At 38.5% G+C, this 21,485-nt stretch overlaps 1 protein-coding gene across 1 annotated transcript in view; it reads right to left on the bottom strand.

Moving 5' to 3' along the window:
- Positions 1 to 21,083, bottom strand: part of SAV1 (salvador family WW domain containing protein 1) — a 28,377-nt gene extending 7,294 nt beyond the window's left edge. Inside the window, exons 1-4 of the mRNA XM_068965153.1 lie at positions 20,984 to 21,083; positions 18,269 to 18,712; positions 5,986 to 6,256; positions 2,374 to 2,517 (exon numbers count right to left, since the gene is read on the bottom strand). Of these exons, the coding sequence (XP_068821254.1) occupies positions 2,374 to 2,517; positions 5,986 to 6,256; positions 18,269 to 18,712; positions 20,984 to 21,077 (953 nt within the window). The 5' untranslated portion in view covers positions 21,078 to 21,083. The remainder of the gene's footprint in view (positions 1 to 2,373; positions 2,518 to 5,985; positions 6,257 to 18,268; positions 18,713 to 20,983) is intronic.
- Positions 21,084 to 21,485: the final 402 nt, after the last annotated feature.

Here is a 21,485-nt window from a genome sequence, read left to right as displayed (position 1 = left end):
GATGTTCAAGCTGGTTTTAGAAAAGGCAGAGGAACCAGAGATCAAATTGCTAACATCCACTGTATCATTGAAAAAGCAAGAGAGTTCCAGAAAAACATCTATTTCTGCTTTATTGACTATGCCAAAGCCTTTGACTGTGTGGATCACAATAAACTGTGGAAAATTCTGAGAGAGATGGGAATACCAGACCACCTAACCTGCCTCCTGAGAAATCTGTATGCAGGTCAGGAAGCCACAGTTAGAACTGGACATGGAACAACAGACTGGTTCCAAATAGGAAAAGGAGTACGTCAAGGCTGTATATTGTCACCCTGCTTGTTATATGCAGAGTACATCATGAGAAACGCTGGGCTGGAGGAAGTACAAGCTGGAATCAAGATTGCTGGGAAAAATATCAATAACCTCAGATATGCAGATGACACTACCCTTATAGCAGAAAGCGAAGAAGAACTAAAGAGCCTCTTGATCAAAGTGAAACAGAAGAGTGGAAGAGTTGGCTTAAAGCTCAACATTCAGAAAACTAAGATCATAGCATCCAGTCCCATCACTTCATGGCAAATAGATGGAGAAACAGTGGAAACAGTGGCTGACTTTATTTTTCTGGGCTCCAAAATCACTGCAGATGGTGATTGCAGCCATGAGATTAAAAGACGCTTACTCCTTGGAAGAAAAGTTATGACCAACCTAGATAGCATATTCAAAAGCAGAGACATTACTTTGCCAACAAAGGTCCATCTAGTCAAGGCTATGGTTTTTCCAGTGGTCATGCATGGATGTGAGAGTTGGACTGTGAAGAAAGCTGAGCGCCGAATAATTGATGCTTTTGAACTGTGGTGTTGGAGAAGACTCTCGAGAGTCCCTTGGACTGCAGGGAGATCCAATCAGTCCATTCTGAAGGAGAGCAGCCCTGGGATTTCTTTGGAAGGAATGATGCTGAAGCTGAAACTCCAGTACTCTGGCCACCTCATGTGAAGAGTTGACTCATTGGAAAAGACTCTGATGCTGGGAGGGATTGGGGGCAGGAGGAAAAGGGGACGACAGAGGATGAGATGGCTGGATGGCATCACTGACTCGATGGACGTGAGTCTGAGTGAACTCCGGGAGTTGGTGATGGACAGGGAGGCCTGGTGTGCTGCGATTCATGGGGTCGCAAAGAATCAGACACGACTGAGACACTGAACTGAACTGATATTGAACAGCGCCTCGTGTGCTCAGTCACTTCAGTCACGTCCAAGTCTTTGGGACTCCATGGACCATAGCCCATTAGGCTTCTCTGTCCGTGGAATTTTCCCGCAAGAATACTGGAATGGGTTGCTATGCCCTCCTCCAGGGGATCTTTCTGACCCAGGGATTGAACCCACATATCTTGCATCTCCTGCATCAGCAGGCAGATTCTTTACCACTGCACCACCTGGGAAGCCCTGAACATTGCCTACTATCTAACAAATATCCTCAATGAACCTAGCAAACTCATAGCCATCTTTAAAAACTAGCCCCATATGTTTTCCTTCTGGGGCCAGCTTTCCTTGCTCACTCATAATAATGATAACTACTACTAAGGCTTACTCAAGTCAGCTGCTGTACCATTTTGCATAAGGTAGATAAAATTACTATCCCCTATGTTTCAGTAGAGCAAAAACACTAAGTTCAGTAACTTGCCCAAGGCCACTCAGTTATTAGGTAGTGGAGACAGAAATCACACTTTCCTTCCAGACAGTTTCCTTCCTGACTGATCTTAACCACTATCCTATACCTTTAGTGCAAAAGTAACAGTCATCATTTACTAACAGTTCTTTTAATGTGCAAGACACTGTAACACATATTTTAGATGCATTATTTCACTGAATACTTAATAACCTTAAGAGTAGATACTATTACTATCTCCAATTAACAGAGGACAAAACCAAGTTAAGCACCCTGCCCAGAGTAACAAAGCTAAAGTATCAGTGAACACATATCATCGCATCCCAGAACCTGAGTCACCACACACAATATTTCCTCACCACCCTTGTGTCCTGCTTGGTTTCACCTATGTACCCAGGACTTACCCAGGTCCTTCCTTTTATCACAAGGCATTGTATCACTTATTTGCAAGTTATCCAACCCATATGAGAATGGAAGCTTTTCACTGCAACTCTATGTAACAGCCTAGGTCTGCACATTAACAGAAAGTGAAGATGCAATAAATGTTTGTAAAACTTCTATTTGTCATCAATGACTTTTAAACTTTATAAGCTGTGATATCTCTTTTTTAAATAAAAGCCCAATATCACTGAGAAAAAAACACAGTGCTGTATGGTTTAAGCAGTCCAGAGACTCCCTTCAGCCTTCCACTCACCCCACAACAAAAATCTGTGCTGTAAATTGACTTACTTCACAGGGGCTCGAGCATAAACCTGAAGCCAGTCAGGAATTTCTGCAGTATGATAAGGATTTGCAGGTACCAGAAGGGACTGATTTCTTTCGGTTTGCTGTGGCTGGTATGTAACAGGAGGAGGTTGATCATACCGAGGTACACTAAGAAAACAGAATCAATGTTCATTAGGATAATGGCCCTAAATAAAACAAGAAGTATTAAGAATACCTTTTGTTTTTCAAAGTGCCTCTTGCCCAAACTTCTACCACCTTTTTTTTTTAAACTATACATAGGGGAAGTAAAATTCACCTTCTCTTGGAAACTTATAGGTCATTAGTGATATATAGAGAAATTAAAAGATGCTTACTCCTTGGAAGGAAAGTTATGACCAACCTAGATAGCATATTCGAAAGCAGAGACATTACTCTGTCAACAAAGGTCCATCTAGTCAAGGCTATGGTTTTTCCAGTGGTCATGTATGGATGTGAAAGTTGGACTGTGAAGAAGGCTGAGCACCGCAGAATTGATGCTTTTGAACTGTGGTGTTGGAGAAGACTCTTCAGAGTCCCTTGGACTGCAAGGAGATCCAACCAGTCCATTCTAAAGGAGATTGGTCCTGGGTGTTCTTTGGAAGGACTGATGCTAAAGCTGAAACTCCAATATTTTGGCCACCTCATGCGAAGAGTTGATTCATTGGAAAAGACTCTGATGCTGGGAGGGATTGGGGGCAGGAGGAGAAGGGGACGACAGAGGATGAGATGGACAGGAGTTTGTGTGAACTCCGGGAGTTGGTGATGGACAGGGAGGCCTGGCATGCTGCAGTTCACGGGGTCTCAAACAGTCGGACACAACTGAGTGACTAAACTGAACTGAAGCTGATCTTTACATATTTTTAAGAGGTTTCTTCATGCTGCAGTTCACGGGGTCTCAAACAGTCGGACACAACTGAGTGACTAAACTGAACTGAAGCTGATCTTTACATATTTTTAAGAGGTTTCTTCTGGCTAATAGTTATTCTTTTCACGGGCAACTTCAAAGGAGGCTATAAAAAAATTCAGAGCTAAGTTATAACCTTTATAAGGAGGCTTAAAACTAGATTCATAAATTTTAGTAATAACTAAGCAATTAGCTATAAAGTTATATTGGAAAAGGTGATAATTTTTCTCAAAGTAAGAATGGATATTTTCTTTCTCCTTTAAGTTGAAAGGGGGTATGGAATAGATGTTAAAATAGTAATGAGTACTGTGCTTGAACTATCCACCTAACTATACCACTTCCTTTCCACTTTTACAACCTTACAAGAGCATAGGGAGTTAGAGCTGATTAGAGCCTGTTTTAAATCAGAGACTTTAAAATAAAAAAGGCCACATTTTCAATTATTTCTAACAGCCTATGTTTGCTGGGGGAAGGAGGGAGAACAGCAAGGTGGGGTGAGAGCTGTTCATGGGAAAATGCTAAGGAAAGCTTGAAGGTTCAAGGAACCACTTGAAGGTGAAAGACTGAATTCTGAGAGAGCAAACAGGCCTATTCCAGACTTGGAGACAAAACTGGAAGAGCCTACCTCCAAACATAAACGTTTATGTGTATATCAGAAAAGGTCATTCCAGTACTAAACTAGGACTCAAGTGTAAGTATTGGATTACACTGTAGTAATGGCAACCCACTCCAGTGTTCTTGCCTGGAGAATCCCAGGGACGGGGGAGCCTGGTGGACTGCCGTCTATGGGGTCGCACAGAGTTGGACACGACTGAAGCGACTTAGCAACAATTTAAAGATCAATGTGCAAATGGTACTGAATTTTATCTTCAACTCTTTCATAAATGGGTACAAAGTGAAATATTCCTTGATAGCACAGTTGGACAGGAAAGAACATAAGTGGGAAAGAACTGAGGCTTTGAAGTTACAAGTTGTATGAATGTAGACGAATACTGCTTCTCTTCTCTAAACTTTAGCCTCCTGATTTGTAAAACTGGAATAAATTCATACCACAGATGACTGTTCTAAGGATTAAATGGCCTAGTATAATAAAGAGTTATGTATAAGGATTAGCATAATACAGACAATCAAATAGCTACTAATACTACCTATCTGAGATTTAAGATGTTTACTCTCTCTTTTTTAAAGTCTACAGAGCTGCTGAGAAAGGCAAACTGTAAAACTGCTTTGTAAACTATTAAATTCTACAATATAAGATTAATGATGACAAACAGAAAACTAAGCTCACTATACACTCAAACTTTTCTATGGACCAGAAAGTCTGCCCTTCGGTGACATCAAACTGTAACCACATTTTGCTGTCTTTTTGTTTTTGGCAGGGAAGGGGGAGCATTTCTATCATTTTCTATCACTTATTCATTCAACAAACATCTACCTGTGTGAATTTCTGTGTTTGGTGCTGGAGACACAGCAGTAAATAAGTGGGACTCATCCCTGCCCTTGGGTAAGAATTGTGATCAGGTGGGAGGGACAACTGACAAATCATCCCCATGTCACAGGCCTGAAAATGGAAGCCAAGGGGAGTAGCAGCAGCCTGCCTGAGAAGGTGGGGAGAGCAGGCAGAGGGGCCAGAGCCCAGCGAATGCAGAGTGGTGAATCTGGCTCTTCTGAAGGGACAACAACTTCACTTATTCAATAAACACTGAGTGAGTGCCACTAAATGGCATCACTGGAAAAAACCTGCTTTTCAAAGTTGAATTAATAAATGTAAACATGTAAAATGATTGAAACAACACAATAATGAGAAAGCTTAGTTTTCTGGGTGATAATATTAAAATGTTATTTCCAAAATAATTATAATGGTTCTAAAAAATGCAAAAGTATGCTCTAACCAAACATCTGTGCTATGCTAAATGATACTAAGCAACAGCTATCAACATGCTGATGATATTCTACCCATTTTTAATTTTACGGCTCAGTTCTTAAGAGCTCAATGTCATTAACTGCAAACATTTACAATGTCATTACTAAACATTTTATGTACTTTGAAATCCAGTCTGTAATTTACATGTATAATGCATTTCAACTTGCATTAATCATATTTCAAGTGCTCAACAGCCGTATCTGACAACTGGCTACAGAATTCAAAGGCTAGAAGTCTGGCTATCAATGACATCTACTGATAGGCCAGCATCAGTCAGAATAACCCAAAAGATCACTGGCTATATTTATCAAACAGATCTGAGATGTTCTGTATAGTTTCAATTTTTGCTTTCTTACCTGGCAACAGTTAAGAAACAGAACATAAAATATCTGTAAACTGAATAAACAAGACATCATTATAATTCAAAAGTATATTCTATACATTCAAAGGTAGGTCTGTACTTTTAAAGAAATTTAAATGTAAAAAGATGAGTATTTTATTTATTTCAATCTCTGGGCATCTTTAATAAAAACACTCTGGCATATTAAAACAGAACCTCATCATAAGAATATTGATCCTGTTTTTGAGGTTTATTTAAAAAGTTTTTTAATTATTAAAGTCATTCATTACTAAACATAAATCCAGAAGCTGTGAAAGATAAAGTTTTAAATCAAACATCAGGACACCTTTCTCTTTGATGAAAATGTAAGTTCAAAATCTAACATTAGACAATCTCCAAACAAAAGGGTTAAAATAGTCAATACTCTACCTTGGAGCACAAGGATGCCTATATTGAGCCTTTTTATTTGTGTGATCTACATAATAGGTTCCAAATTCTGATGACTCAACTCGTTCCCATCCTGGAGGAAGTCCTTCTCGCTCAAGAGGATGGCTCCAATGAGTTGTATTTGTGTTGTGATCTATGTAATATTTCCTCCCTCTCATTGTCCAGTCCACAGACCAGCCAGGAGGAAGGGGTAAATCTTCAGAACCATGGTTAGCTAAATTTCCTAATGATGTAGCAGCAACTCTCCCAATACCTGAGAGGAAAAAGAGAAGAGACAGAACAATGATTATAGCTAAAAGATACACCATATGAAAAACTCCAAACTATCCAAATTATACTCTCCCATTAAAAACCATGATTTTTACCATTACAAATAAAATTTTTCTTAAAACTAGTCAATGTACTGTTATTTAATTACAAAAGGAGAAAAAAAACTAGAATCTATGAAATTAGGCTCTTTTGGTTGATGCTTCCATCACCAGACCATACAAACATTTAATTACTAATAAAGCTAATTAAGCATGTATACTGCTAAAGGAAAGTGAGGAAAAGAAAAATTCATCTCATTCAAGAGTTAAGATTTGACATTTCATCTAAAACAGCAAAAATGAACTTGTAAAACTATTCCTAGTTTGTAATTTCTTAAAAATGGTATGGCTAAAAAAATAATAATCTGGATGTACCATAAAACTATTAAGGAATTTTACCAAGTATAAGGTAAACATACAAAATCAATTAAATATTTTTATATTAATAATGGAAAACAAATTATACCACTTATAATAGCTCCAAAACTTTAAATATTTACATATCAATCTAACAAAAAATTGCTCTGTACGCTGACAACTACAAAACACTGACGAAAGAAATGAAATGGATGTGGTCAAGATGGTGGAGCAGGAAGACGCTGAACTCATCTCCCATGGGCACACCAAAAATACAACTAATATTTACAGAGCAACTACTGATGAGAACAACCAGAATCCAGCAGAAAAGATCTTCTACAACTAAAAATATAAAGAAGGAACCACAACAAGATGGGAAGGAAAGGTGGAAATGCAAAATAGTCAAATCCTTACCCCCAGGTGAGCAACCCACAAACAGGAGAATAACTGTAACTGCAGAGATTCTCCCCAAGGGGCGAGAGATCTGAACCCCACACTGGGCTTCCTCACCAGGAAGACAAGTCCCCAGAACTTCTGGCTTTGTAGGCCAGCAGTGCTCTCTTTCAGGTGAACCAGTGGGCTGTAAGAAATAAAGACTCTACTCTTAAATGGTGCACACAAAATCTCACACCCTCTGGGACCCAGGACAGAAGCAATAATTTGAAAGGAGCATGGGTCAGACCCACCAGCTAATTTTGGAGAACCTCCCAGAGAGGCAGGAGGAAACTGGGGACACAGACACTTGTGGCAGATGTTTCAGGAGTTTGTTCTATCTCAAGGCCACTGGTGCTGGCAAGTGTCATTTTGGAATCTTCCTTTTAACTTATTAGCAAAAGAACCTGGCCATGCCCACCAGTCTATGGGCACCAGTACTGGGACACCTCAGGCCAAGTCAAGCAAGTAGCCCAGCTGGGGCACAGCCCCACTCACCAGCAGGCCTCTTGTGCCCTGAGTCTCGCCACGACACATCTCTGTCTGCCAGAGGGTCTAGGACTCAGGCCCACACACCAGTATACAAGCACTAGTCCTGGAATCCCCAGCAGCAGCATCAGAACCTGGCTCCAGCCACCAGTGGGCTGGTACTAGCCTCAGGACCAGCCTCACCCACCATCAGTTTCGGATGTAACACTATAAAAGTCCCAGGAGATAAAATAGGCAATACATTCTTCAACACAAATTGTAGCAGTATTTTCTTAGCTCAGTCTCCTAAAGCCAAAAAAATAAAAATAAAAGCAAAAATAAATGGGACCTGATCAAACTTGAAAGCTTTTTGCACAGCAAAGGAAATCATGAACACAATGAAAATAACCCCACAGAACAGAAAATATTTGCAAATGCTGCAATCAACAAGGGGTTAATATCCAAAACATATGAACAACGGATACAACTCAGTATTAAAACAACCCACCCAACCAAAAAATGGACAGAAGACCTAAATAGACATTTCTCCAAAAAGACATTCAGATGGCCAACAGGCACATGAAAAGATGCTCAATATCGCTAATTGTTCAGTTCAGTCACTCAGTCGTGTCCGACCCTTTGCAACCCCATGAATCACAGCATGTCAGGCCTGTCCATCACCAACTCCAAGAGTTCACTCAGACCCACATCCATCGAGTCAGTGACGCCATCCAGCCATCTCATCCTGTCGTCCCCTTCTCCTCCTGCCCCCAATCCCTCCCAGCATCAGAGTCTTTTCCAATGAGTCAACTCTTCGCATGAGGTGGCCAGAGTACTGGAGTTTCAGCTTTAGCATCATTACTTCCAAAGAAATTCCAGGGCTGATCTCCTTCAGAATGGACTGGCTGGATCTCCTTGCAGTCCAAGGGACTCTCAAGAGTCTTCTCCAACACCACAGTTCAAAAGCATCAATTCTTCGGCATTATTAGAGAAATGCAAATCAAAAGTACAATGAGGTATCAATTCACACTGGCCAGAATCATCATTTTGAAGTCCATAAACAGTAAGTGCTGGAAAGTATGTGGAGAAAAGGGAACTAACTCTCTTACACTGCTGGGACTGTAAACTAACGCAGCCACTAAGGAAAACAGTATGGAAGTTCCTTAAAAAAATAAAAATATAGTTGCCATATGATCCAGTAATCCCATTCCTGGGCATATACCTGGAAAAGAGGAAAATTCTAACTGGAAAAGATACAAGCACCACAATGTTAATAGCAGCACTATTTATAATACTCAACATGGAAGCAACCCAAGTGTCCATCAAAAGACAACTGGCTTAAAAAGATATGGTGTGTGTGTGTATACATATATATGTGTACATGCATAAGGCGTGTATACATGTATAAAACACACACAATGGAATGCTATTTAACCCAAAAAAGAATGAAATATTTCCAATTACAGCAACACATGGATGGACCTAGAGAATACTATGCTTAGCGAAGTCAGTCAGAAAGAAAAAGACAAATACTATATGATGTCATTTATTTGTGGAATCTAAAAAATAATACAAATGAATCTACACCGAAACAGACCCACAAACATAGAAAACAAACTTATGTTTACCAAAAAGGGAGAGGAGGGAAAAATTAGGAGTATGGGATTAACAGACACAAATTATTATACATAAAATAGACAAGCAAGAAGGATTTACTATATATAGCACAGCAAATTATGGCTCAGTGGTAAAGAATCCACGTGCCAATGCAGGAGACATGGGTTCAGTTCCTGGATTGGGAAGATCCCCTGGAGAAGGAAATGGCAATTCACTCCAGGAATTCTTGCCTGGGAAATCCCATGGACAGAGAAGCCTGAAGGGCTACAGTCTAAGGGTCACAAGAGAGTCAGACATGACTTAGTGGCTAAACAACAACAATAACAACAGGGAGTCATACCCAGGATCTTGTAATAACCTATAATGGAACACAATTGCAAAAAACAAATTACTATGCTATACTCCTGAAATCAACACAATATTGTAAATCAACTGTATTTCAAAAAAAAAGAGAGGTAAAATCCCTAGATCTAATATATATATACCAAGACTGCCAAAAGCAGATGGGGTAGAAGAACAGTAAAGAAAGAAGTGGAAATAAGAACAGAGTACTATGAAAAACTACTTAGCCCAACACACTAGCCTGGTTACTTTTCCTTTTCCCTACTCAATCCCTTTTTTTTAACCTCTCTAGCAACTACAGCAGCCAATTTCAAATAATTGGCAGAGAAAAACCCAAATTGTTCAATAACATATAATAAGGACAGCATAACATCAATTTCTGTAAGAAAAACTGAAGAGGCAAAAAGGCGCAAAACTGATTAAAAAGAACATTCAAAAAAATGTTGAGCCAAAGCAGAGAAAAAAATGAAATTATATATTCTTCCACTGCCATAAATTAAAAAATGAATGAAGCAATCACCTCCCTGAAGGAAGAGCAAAAAGAAGAAAAACAAGAGCCCCCAAAAAACAGATGTTAAAAAAAACAGAGATAATAGGTGTGCTTAGGGAAAGAATGATGAAGACAAAAACTGGAAGAAAAAACAAGTAGTGTTCGTTAGAGTAAGAAACCTGGCAACTCTTAACCAAGTGCTTAAGGTTAATATCACCAATAATGTCATAAAGAGATCATGTATCTCCTTTATACGATATGATGAAGACACTTCACCTCTGGTATTCTTTTCATAAACCAATACGCCCAGTCTAATCATGACAAAAACATCAGACAAAATGCAAATCGAGACAGTCTACAAAAACATCTGACAAGTATTTCTCAAAACTTGTCAAGGTCCTGAAGAACAAGAAAAGACTAGGAAGTTGTTCTAGACCAAAGAACATTAAGGAGACATGACAACTAAATGTGATGGGTACTCTGCACTGGGTCCTGTGACAGAAAATGAGCACTAATGAGAAAACTCGTGAAACTCAAGTAAAACGTGTCATTTTATTTCTTAAAAATTCTTGATTCATGAAGACACTAAAAAGAAAAACTTCTTGGTTACCTCTGGAGGCAGTTAGGCAATTATTCTGAAAACCAGTAAGTAAAGGGAAAGGTCCAGCATATATCCTGTCTTATATGAATACCCAAAATACTAACAAAGGAAACCAAATAATTAAGAAAAGTTCTTCACTATAAAAGTCTTCTTTACAGAATTCCAACTAATAAAGAAATGACAACATTAGAATATCACTACTTGCAACAGCTAATGAAATATGGATCTAGCCAATAATCAATACTGGCTTCCAAATCACTAGATGAAAAGCTGACAGAGAATATCATGATGGGTGAATTGGGATGGCATCAGATCCCATGATCAATTCTAACATCACAAAAAGAGAAATCAGTCATTATGTGTCTCTGGATCTGATGTAACAGAATACATAACATTGCCTATGAAGTACTCTGGCAGAAAGGAAAATGCAAGAAAGAAAACAAAATCACTCTTGCTGAGTACCCTTTGGGAAGAAAGTCATACATTTCTAAAACATATGGTGACTGTAAGACAAAACAAAGCTAACAAGCCTTCTGGTGAAGCTGACTTTGGCTTCTGCCATTTCCAATTGGACATTTAGTAAGTGTAGCTTAAGCAAGTTCAGTACTTAAAGAGAAAATATTTAAACAGAAAACAAATAAGCCAAAGTATTAAAGACATGCATGCACATAGGAAATATCTACAATCATGCTGTTTAAGCATGCAATAGTTTTACACTTTCACAAATTTCCATCACTAAAGATGTTGTAGTACTAGTCACAACCAAGGATGGCAATTTTTAGAAAGAATTATAGACCCATTGGAAAAGACCCTGATGCTGGGAAAGACTGAGGGCAGGAGGAAAAAGGGGTGATAGAGGATGAGATGGTTGGATGGCATCATCAACATAATGGACATGAGTTTGAGCAAACTCCAAGAGATAATGAAGGACAGGGAAGCCTAGTATGCTGCAGTTCATGGGGTCATAAAAGAGTGGGACACAGCTTAGTGACTTAACAACAACAACAAAGTTAATTCAATGTATTCAAATTGAGTTATTGATAAGAATCATAACATTATGACCCAAAAGAGGTCCCCATGGAACTATATAATATGTATATATAACATATTATATATATATAGAGAGAGAACTATATAAATAGACTTCTAAATGATGCATTAAAAACAAAAAGCTATTATAGTAATTAAAAACCATACAGGCTTAGAGAGTATTAAAGTCTTGACAGTTTTTTTAATTCAGTCAATCCTAATTTCTATATACTGAATTTGCCTAAATCTAGAAACACATGCACTGTTACATGTAAACAACAGTAGGTACCAAAAACCAGATTTTAAACTATGATAAACTTGAAATTCATATTTAGAAGAAACACAAAGACCTCCCTATAAAACTTCTTGTGTCCAGGAACTAAACCTTGACAGGTTGATAAGGGAACCACGAAGTCCATAAAGTCCCAAATAGGCTCATCAGCTTTACCAATACCATGTGAAACCATCATTCCTAACCTTTTAGGAGCTATCTATAAACAGTTTTAGTTTCATGACAAACCCCCACTACTACTTTCTGAAGCTGCCATATGCACTAAAGTTTTTTCAAACTATCGTTTGCATAATTCTGTAAAACCTATTGGGAGATGAATGTACAGGACAAAAGGACTGGACAGCACCTATCTACAACATAAAACGTTATCAGTAATATCTGTAGCTCTGTGCCTGTGCTCAGTTGCATCCAAGTCTTTGTGACCCCATGGACTGTAGCCTGCCAGGCTCCTCTGTCCATGGGATTTTTCAGGCGGAAATACCGGAGTGGGTTGCCATTTTCTACTCCAGGGGATCTGACCCAGGGATTGAACCCATGTCTCCTGCATCTCATGCACTGGCAGGCAGATTCTTAACCACTGAGCCACCTGGAAATCCGTAATAAGTCTGCTTAGTCACTCAGTCATGTCCAGACTTTGTAACCCTTGAATTGTAGCCCACCAGTCTCCTGTGTTCATGGGATTTTTCAGGCAAGAATACTAGAGTGGGCTGCCACTTCCTTCTCCAGGGGATCTTTCCGAAGATCCCCTGGATCTTAGTAATAAGTCTACCAGACCTTTAAAAAAAAAGCTATTTCAAGTTCTAACATACCTGACCTCCACTCTTAAATTCAGAGAGAAGGCTGAAACTTCGATAACCAAATATGCCAAATCTGGAAAAAGCATAGAAGAGCATATAACATTCTTACCAAAAACATGAACTACCGATTATGAATGTCTACTCTGTCCCTCGCCTTTTCCATATGTACTATTTCAAACTCAAATCAGCTCTCTGAGGCAGAGGTATGATTATCAATTTACAGACAAGGAAACTAAGGTTCAAGTAAGTTACGTTACCAAAGGCCATACAGATGGTATTAGGTCAAATGACAAATCTGTTACCTACCACATAACCATACCACAAAAGATCAACTGTAATTCTTCAAAGAAAAATATGACTGTCGCTAGTAAAAGAAAATGTAATCTGTAATTCTGAACTTGATTCTGAGCTATAAGAAAAAAAAAATAGTTCTCCATAATTTCAATTAGTCTGAGAAAAAAGTGAATTCATAATCTTTAATTTTTATTCATAGGAATTAATTGCACAAGCACCTTCCATTTATATAACTAAAACATGAATAAGCTAAATACATAATTTCCCAAAGACACAGATAAATTATTACTTTGTCTCTCCACAAAGCTTTCACTAGATATCCCTCCAAAGAACTTAATGTCACACAACTGGGCAGATATCTAAAAGATCTGCCCTTACAGACAAGCTCAAAAATTCTAGCTTCCTAATGCTAAAGTCGGAGAAGGCAATGGCACCCCATTCCAGTCCTCTTGCCTGTAAAATCCCATAGATGGAGGAGCCTGGTAGGCTGCAGAAGAATCGGACAGACTGAGCGACTTCACTTTCACTTTTCACTTTCATGCATTGGAGAAGGAAATGGCAGCCCACTCCAGTGTTCTTGCCTGGAGAATCCCAGGGAAGGGGGAGCCTGGCGGGCTGCCGTCTATGGGGTCACACAGAGTCGGACACAACTGAAGTGACTTAGTAGCAGCAGCAATGCTAAAGTGGTTACAAAAAATGGAATCTGGAATCCTAATGAAGGTTACGAGCTCCAAGATAATACTAAACATTACATTCCATGTTATAATCAAGATGTTGATAAGAAATTATACGGATTAAACAAAGCCAACTGCCTTTTTCCTCCTCTCCAAATAACTAAAATTGTGCCCCTAAGGATTATTACCACATCCTCAAAAGAAGATTAGGGTTAACTAATAATTATGTATTTCCTGGAGTAAACACAACTCCAGTATTTTGTTTGGTAAAGCCTGGACCTTTTTAATTGGATGTTTATAACTTGATTTCTTTAGCTGTCTTTAAAAATAATATTTAAAAGTTTGATACTTAAAATTGCATAGAACTAAATTATTTAGGCACAAAACAAAGGAATTCAATTTGCCTTTAGTATTCCAACTAAAGACTTCCTGTTAACAGCAGAATTTCTTTCTTTGGCACATACAGTAACTGCCTGACTGGTATGTAGGCCAAAATGTTAAAGGTCAAATTTCACAGCTAAATGTAGAACATCCTGGCCCTAAAACCCTTTAAGATATTATACAACTTGTTTCTCTGTACTTCTGCTAAGATGAAATGAACCCTTGAGACAAGGTGTTTCCTAAAAGTTTAATAACTAATGGGCAGGAATTACTACTCTCAGGCCTTCCATGGTGGCTCAGATGGTCACGTCACAAAACTCCTCTTCCATACCTTTTTTACACTTATTACATTAGTAACAGCAACCAAAATTTAACACCTGTGAAAATAAACCTGTCTAGAACACATCCTTACTCTCCCACAAACTTAACTTTCTCCTTTCCATTCATTCAAATTTCTTGAACTCTCTGCAGCATATGAAAATACAGTAAGTTTCAAGTCTTTTCAAGATGAATTCAAGAAATTTCCAGCTACTGTCTCATATGCAGACTTTTTCCCTCTGGAAAAGACACCTATTAGGCTTTTCTATTTGGTTAATAATTGGTTATTAATCCTCCCCTGCCACTTAAGAGACTCCTGCAAAGTAGTACCATTTTTATCTCTGAAGGTATAATATTAATCTTATTGCCCTGGTATAAATTAATGTTTAAGTGAAATTTCTTAAGCATGTACCACTGCTGCAATTAATACAAATCTTTTTTTAAATAACATTATTTAATTTGAAAAAATAACCAATTAACTTTTATTTATTTCTAAAATATAATTGGGAAAAGTTGTTTTAAAGTCCGTCATTAAAATTATAAGAACCATATCAGATTGCATAAGAAGGATCCTAAGACGGGATCAGTAGAAATTTAGTCTTTACAGTATTTACTCAATACTTTTCAGTATTTTAAAATATTTTAAATTGGTATCAGATTTTAACTTGGTATCATTAATTTCTTCACACTTCAGGCATAAAAGTGTCATGAGCTATCAGTGATGTGTGCAACATAAATATATATAGGAAAGGTAAATAGATATGGGAAAGGTAAATGTGAACAACAATCTTTATTAATGACAAATTGCTATAAGCTATTTTCAGTACAGACTTGAAATTTGTAGATCCATTCACTTATTCAACCATCTATTTTTACAGCACCTCCTATACAGCCAGGTGCTTTGCTAATCCTATCTGACTCTCTTCTTTTTCCCTTCATCCATCAATAACCATCAGTGGCCAAGGCCTTTCAATACAGATTTGTCCCACTTCTCCCCTTTCCAAATGATCCCAGACTAGGTCAGGTCCTCACTAACATTCAAAATACTGGGACTTCCCTGATGGTCTAGTGGCCAAGACTCTCAAGGCAGAGGATCAGGGTTCAATCCTTGATCAGGGACCTAGATCTCACATGCCACAACTTAAGAGTTATCATGGTGCAACTGACATCCAGTGCAAATAATTAAAATAGTAACTATAAGACATGCACCAAATGGAAAATTACAGGGCACTGAAATGCCACATAAATAGTGCTTAACATTAAGAAACTCATTCAAGTAAAAAAGCAGGTATACGAAACTGTATTGGGTATAATCACAACACTGTTTAAAAAACAAAAAGAATTTCATGCAAAAAGATGAACAAAATAAATATAAAGAACTTCAGGTATCATGAGTGCTTTACCTTTACTTTTCTGCATTTTGCAAATTTCTTATAACAAGCAGGTATTACTTTAAAAAAAATTATAAAAATGAACTTTATTTTTAAAACTCCCTACTGGATAACAAACTATTTCTAAGGTTAAAAATTACACGATATCCAGTTCAGTTCAGTCACTCAGTCGTGTCTAACTCTTTGCAATCCCATGGACTGCAGCACGCCAGGCCTCCCTGTCCATCAGCAACTCCTGGAGCTTACTCAAACTCATGTCCATCGAGTCAGTGATGCCAACCATCTCATCCTCTGTCGTCCCCTTCTCCTCCTGCCTTCAATCTTTCCCAACACCAGGGTCTTTTCAAATGAGTCAGTTCTTTGCATCAGGTGGCCAAAGTATTGGAGTTTAAGGTTCAACATCAGTCCTTCCAATGAACACCCAGGACTGATCTCCTTTAGGATGGACTGGTTGGATCTCTTTGCAGTCCAAGGGATGCTCAAGAGTCTTCTCCAACACCACAGTTCAAAAGCATCAATTCTTCGGCACTCAGCTTTCTTTACAGTCCAACTCTCATATCCAAACATGACTAGTGGAAAAACCATAGCTTTGACTAGACGGACCTTTGTTGGCAAAGTAATGTCTCTGCTTTTTAATATGCTGTCTAGATTGGTCATAGCTTTCCTTCCAAGGAGCAAGCGTCTTTTAATTTCATTCCTACAGTCACCATCTGCAATGATTTTGGAGCCCAAAAAAATAAAAGTCACTCCACTCACTGTTTCCATTGTTTCCCCATCTATTTGCCATGAAGTGATGGGACTGGATGCCATGACTTAGTTTTCTGAATGTGGATATTAGAAATAGCCAAAATAAACACTGAAGTATGCAACTGTCAATCCTTTAACCTAGAAGCACCTTAAAAACAAGAAAGGTACTCACCTATTTTCATTGCAGTATTTCTATGTCTAGAAAACCTGTCCTCTTCAGTATCCCAATGAGACCTGAATGTCAGCTTTCACAAAATAAGCTGCTCTTGCCACCTTTTCCAGACTATTCTTCAATTTTCAAAACTTACGTGATTTATTTTCTCCTAAACTTGTAATTAAATCTCATTTTTCCTTCAAATGCATCATAAGTTTGTACTTCGTCTATAACACCACTGGTACCTGAGGTCCTCTTTCCTCTAGCAGTCTATTCCAAGTACAACTAGTAACCTAATATTTAAACACTGCTTTCATAAAATTAAAATCTCGTCCTTTTGAAATCTGCAAAGGCTTCTGCTTGACCTGAGTTTAAATTGTATAGCCTGCTATTGCATCACTAACCTCTTTTCCACCTTATTCAAACTTATTCCAACTTATTTCTTCAAACTAGACAGAACTACACAGTTCCCTGGATTTACGTATCTGCTGTTTTCACTTACAATGTCCTTTCTATGTCTCCTGTCAATCTGAAGTCCAAGCTCAAAGAAAACAGTTCAGATTCCACCTCTTCCACGAATGATTCTCTATGCATTCTAGCCTATGCTGATCTCTCTTTTGACTCCGCTACACAAAGTGCAACAACTAACTCATCTGTGATCATTTGGCATATATGGGTTTTGCTCTCCCAATTAAGGTATCAGAACACAGATACCAAAAGGGAAAATACTAGACATATAAACATTAATGCCAAAAGAATGAAGTGTAAATGTATCAGATATTTTTTATTTTTATCCTGTCAAACTGTAAAGCCTACAACTTACTAGGAAAAAAAATCAGATGAAAAAGTTTGATTTTTCAGCTTGCTTCAGTTTACTAAGTGTAACCTAGTACTTTAGGAATAAAGTTGAACTGTGCATTTTACCTCTCTCTTCTGCTCCTTGTACTATGTCTCAAAGTCAGCAAATACAGAAAGCAGAGTTTAAAAAATTATATGGAAAATATTTTTCCCCATTGCAAAAAGAACAAAAGGACACAACACACAATCAACCATTTGACAATCAGCCTTTTTAAACCTGGGAAATAATTATTTAACTACAAAAACAGGTCTGTTAAAAACAAAACAGAGCAAGTTCTAGCTAAGCTATGATGCAGTTGCCCATGGTATCACCTACCATGCCCAATTCTCCCTATTTGCCTTTGCTTTCCCAGGTTTAAGTCCAGTTTCTCTGAAATCCTAACCATCCCATTCTACCAAATCTAAACCTAGAGTCAATCCAACTACAGAAATTAAAATCACTAAGTTTTCAAAGTTAATACTGCCTAGATAGCCTTCAGATATGTACCCAGCTTTTATAAAGTTAAATAGATGAGTTAGGGGACATAAAATTCTTTCCCTCAGCGCAGGTGAGTAATTATTTGCAAGCTGGCTTAGCAAGACTAGCAAAATAGAGTAGTAGTTCTCTAGGAGTATCTGTTGGCTTTCCAAAAAAATCCAGAAAACAACATCACCTGAATGAAGTGTTAATAAATCTAAATATACAAACTAATGTCATATTTATATTTTAAGTTACCTGAAGCATGCCTCCCCTGATTCTGTGGCATTCTTTGGAAGAGATCATGGTTGTATTCATAATACCTATAGTCTTCATGTCCACGATCTCCAAGTGGGCGCCTCCTCTGACCATCAAAATAATTATCTGAATAATAATATCGGGAACCAGAGTCTCCATTTTCGGGAGCAAAGTTAACTTCTGTTAAAAATGACTGAGAAGAGCCATATTCCCTAGGGACATCTGCTAGACTCCTCGCAAGGTAAGAAGGTGCAGATAATCTGTTGCTTTCTCTTCTCATCATTTCATGAGGTGTTCTTTGAATTGGAGTTCTAAGGAAACTATGGTTTCTTGAAACTATTCCATCTCCAGAAGCTGAAAAGGCATTAGTGCTTGAATCTGGAAGACAGATATCAGTTCGTCTTGGAATTGTTGGACCGTGCCGGATAAAAGAAGGCATAAGATCTATAATAAAACAAAAGAATAAAATGACTAGTAAGTAATATGCTTTTCCAAAGTTGTTTATTTACATCTTACCCCAAAATGAAAATTTTCAATGGACTTAAGAAAACATAATCAGAAACTTTAGCAAAGTATCTGGGTATTTTAAATTGAGGCTGATTGCCATATTCCCACTCAAATGAATTTACAATTTGTATGAATGTGTTATAAGTATGCTCTATCAGATTCAAACATATTCTGCATACTACCAAACATAATATAATGAAACATCAGTAAGTTTAACTACAAAATACGTATTAATGAAATACTCATGAATAAATGTATAAAAATAGTAATCTAACAAATGAATAGTTACCAGCATAATTTAACATTAGTTTGTTTTGCAGATTGTACTTCATTTCCAAAATTCCCCAAACTCTTCTTTAAGTAAAATACAATTTAAAAAATGAAACAGATCATAATGCTATTCTCAAACATGTAAAGGTGAATTCCTTTAAAAAAAAAAATTAAAAAATTATTAACCTGGCATTCCTATTCTTGGAATTATGTAGCAATAGTACAATACTCAAAAGATGGAAAAACTAAAAATTAAGCTATGAAAATTAAAAAATTTTTTTAAATCTCATTTCAAAGAGACACACAAATGTTGTATCAGTTCAAAAACAAACAAACAAACAAACAAAAACCGCCAAGTCTAAAACCATTACAATTCAAAACAATTAAGAACAATTACAATTCAAAACAGAAGAAAACAGGGCAATGGCTTTAAGGATACAGTACTTCTGAATATAAAACTTAGATAAATACCTTAAGCATTCCTGGTTAGAAAGCAAACACCTTTAAAACAAGAAGAAAACTGGATCTGGAGACCATTTTATTAGTTCACTAAGTAGACAGTATCAGAGGGCACGCATATTAATATGCAACAGAAGCCAAACACACAAAAATTAGTAACCGAATAAACAAGGTTCAACATTTGATGAAACTAAAACAAAATACTATATATCAAAAGTTATTTGCTAAAAGGTGTGGCAAACATATTTCATGATTTTAAGGAATGTTGAATAACACTGTTATCTGAAGCTAACTGCAAGCTAACCTAAGTTTGGCCAAAATCCTAAGAGAATATGTAAATGAAAAATAAACTATTAAAAAAAGTTTTTAAAAATCAAGTTTCAGGTTACTGATGTACCCACATCTGATCTGTTCTGTAAGAAAGCTTTGCAAATACAAGGATAAATCTGGAAGGTTGATGATGTGGTTATAATCGGAAAACATGCTCTCCACCCCTTTTTGTGTGATCTTGGGCAAATATTACCAGGAACCTCTATGAAAAGCTTTCCCAATTACAATATGAGGTAATGCGTAAGTCACAAAGTCACCAGCTTCCAAGAAGGAAACTTACACAAAGGGCTCAGCATTTAGTATGAACACCAAAAAACTTGCTCCTTACCTCACAAATGTTCTGAACACATAAGCAAGAATTAAAAACGTCAAAGATTCAGGAGGAAAATTAAAGTCAAATACTTAAACTGAAGATAAAGTGCCAGCGAAATGCACTCTATTAAAAAATGTTTATAAACACACACACAACCTTTTTCGTAATTTTCCCAAAAGTATGATGGAAATTATTTTGAGTCTTTGGCGGATTTCTAGGAGGTTTTATTTGAAGAAATTCTAATGAACACAGCCAAACACATATAATTTTTGGCTCTTCAACCCTGAGATCTACAACTGACGAGGCTTTTTGGGCAGCAGCTACAATAGCGACGGTCAGCTTTCACCTCCGGACGTCATCATCCAACAGCTGGACTAAGAATTCTACTCATGCGTTCGCACAACTACGAGCAGGGCAAGTGACACCCACAGTGTTTGCAAACACAATGCAAATCTCGACGTCACAAGAGGAAAACGTGCCCCAGTGTAATCCCTTTAATTCCTACAGAACCAGCGGATGAGCAATTTGTTTCCTAAAGAATATCTTTCTTCCAGTAATCAAAACCAACAACATAGTTTCAAGAAGGGAAGTCTGTGGATTTTGAGAGGCGGGACGGGGGGCGGGGGGTGGGAACAGAGGTGGACTAACTTAAGTTTTTTACTCTTTATCAGCTTTCAAACAACGAACATCACTCCAGGCATCAAAAAAAAAAAAAAAAATCACAGAGGCCAAAAGGAAAGAGAAGCCGCGGGGAGCGGCGTCGGACACCCAGCCCGGGTCCCCCGCAGCCCGCGGCCGCCCAGGCCAGGTGTGGGCGCACCCCGCCCGACACTCACTCCGCAGCAGAGGCGACGTCTCCTTCTTCACGTACTTCCCCTGCACCTCGGCCGGCTTGGACACTTCGTTTTTGGTTTTCTTCCGGGACAGCATCCTTGACCACGAGGCCCCAGGCCACGCCAAGCAGCCGCCCTAAGGCTCCGCGCCGGGCGCCGGGTGTCCCCGCCGCCACCTCCGCCGGCGTCGCCGCCTCCTTCCCTCCCGAGCCGCCGCCGCCGCCGCCGCCTCTCCGCAGCCCGGGGTTGCCCACAAGGACTGCCGCATGTTCGGGGCGCTAAGCGCGCCGGTCACCGCTCAATCGCTTGTCAGTTCCTTCCCGGAAGTCTGCCGGCTCCGCGTCGTTGCCCGAGGACTCCGAGAGAAGAGCCAGGAACGCCCGGCCAGGGCCATGGTCCGCTGCTGACCACCTAGTAACCGCTACTGCTGCCGCCGCTGTCGCCGCCTACGTCCCGTAAACTTTCCCTGCGGCCGCTGGGAATTCTGGGAAACTCGACGCAGCGC

The sequence above is a fragment of the Capricornis sumatraensis genome, chromosome 2, assembly GCF_032405125.1.
Source record: "Capricornis sumatraensis isolate serow.1 chromosome 2, serow.2, whole genome shotgun sequence".
NCBI lineage: Eukaryota > Metazoa > Chordata > Mammalia > Artiodactyla > Bovidae > Capricornis > Capricornis sumatraensis.
Note: the sequence above shows the minus strand (reverse complement) of the source record. Positions and strands in the feature narration are given on the sequence as shown.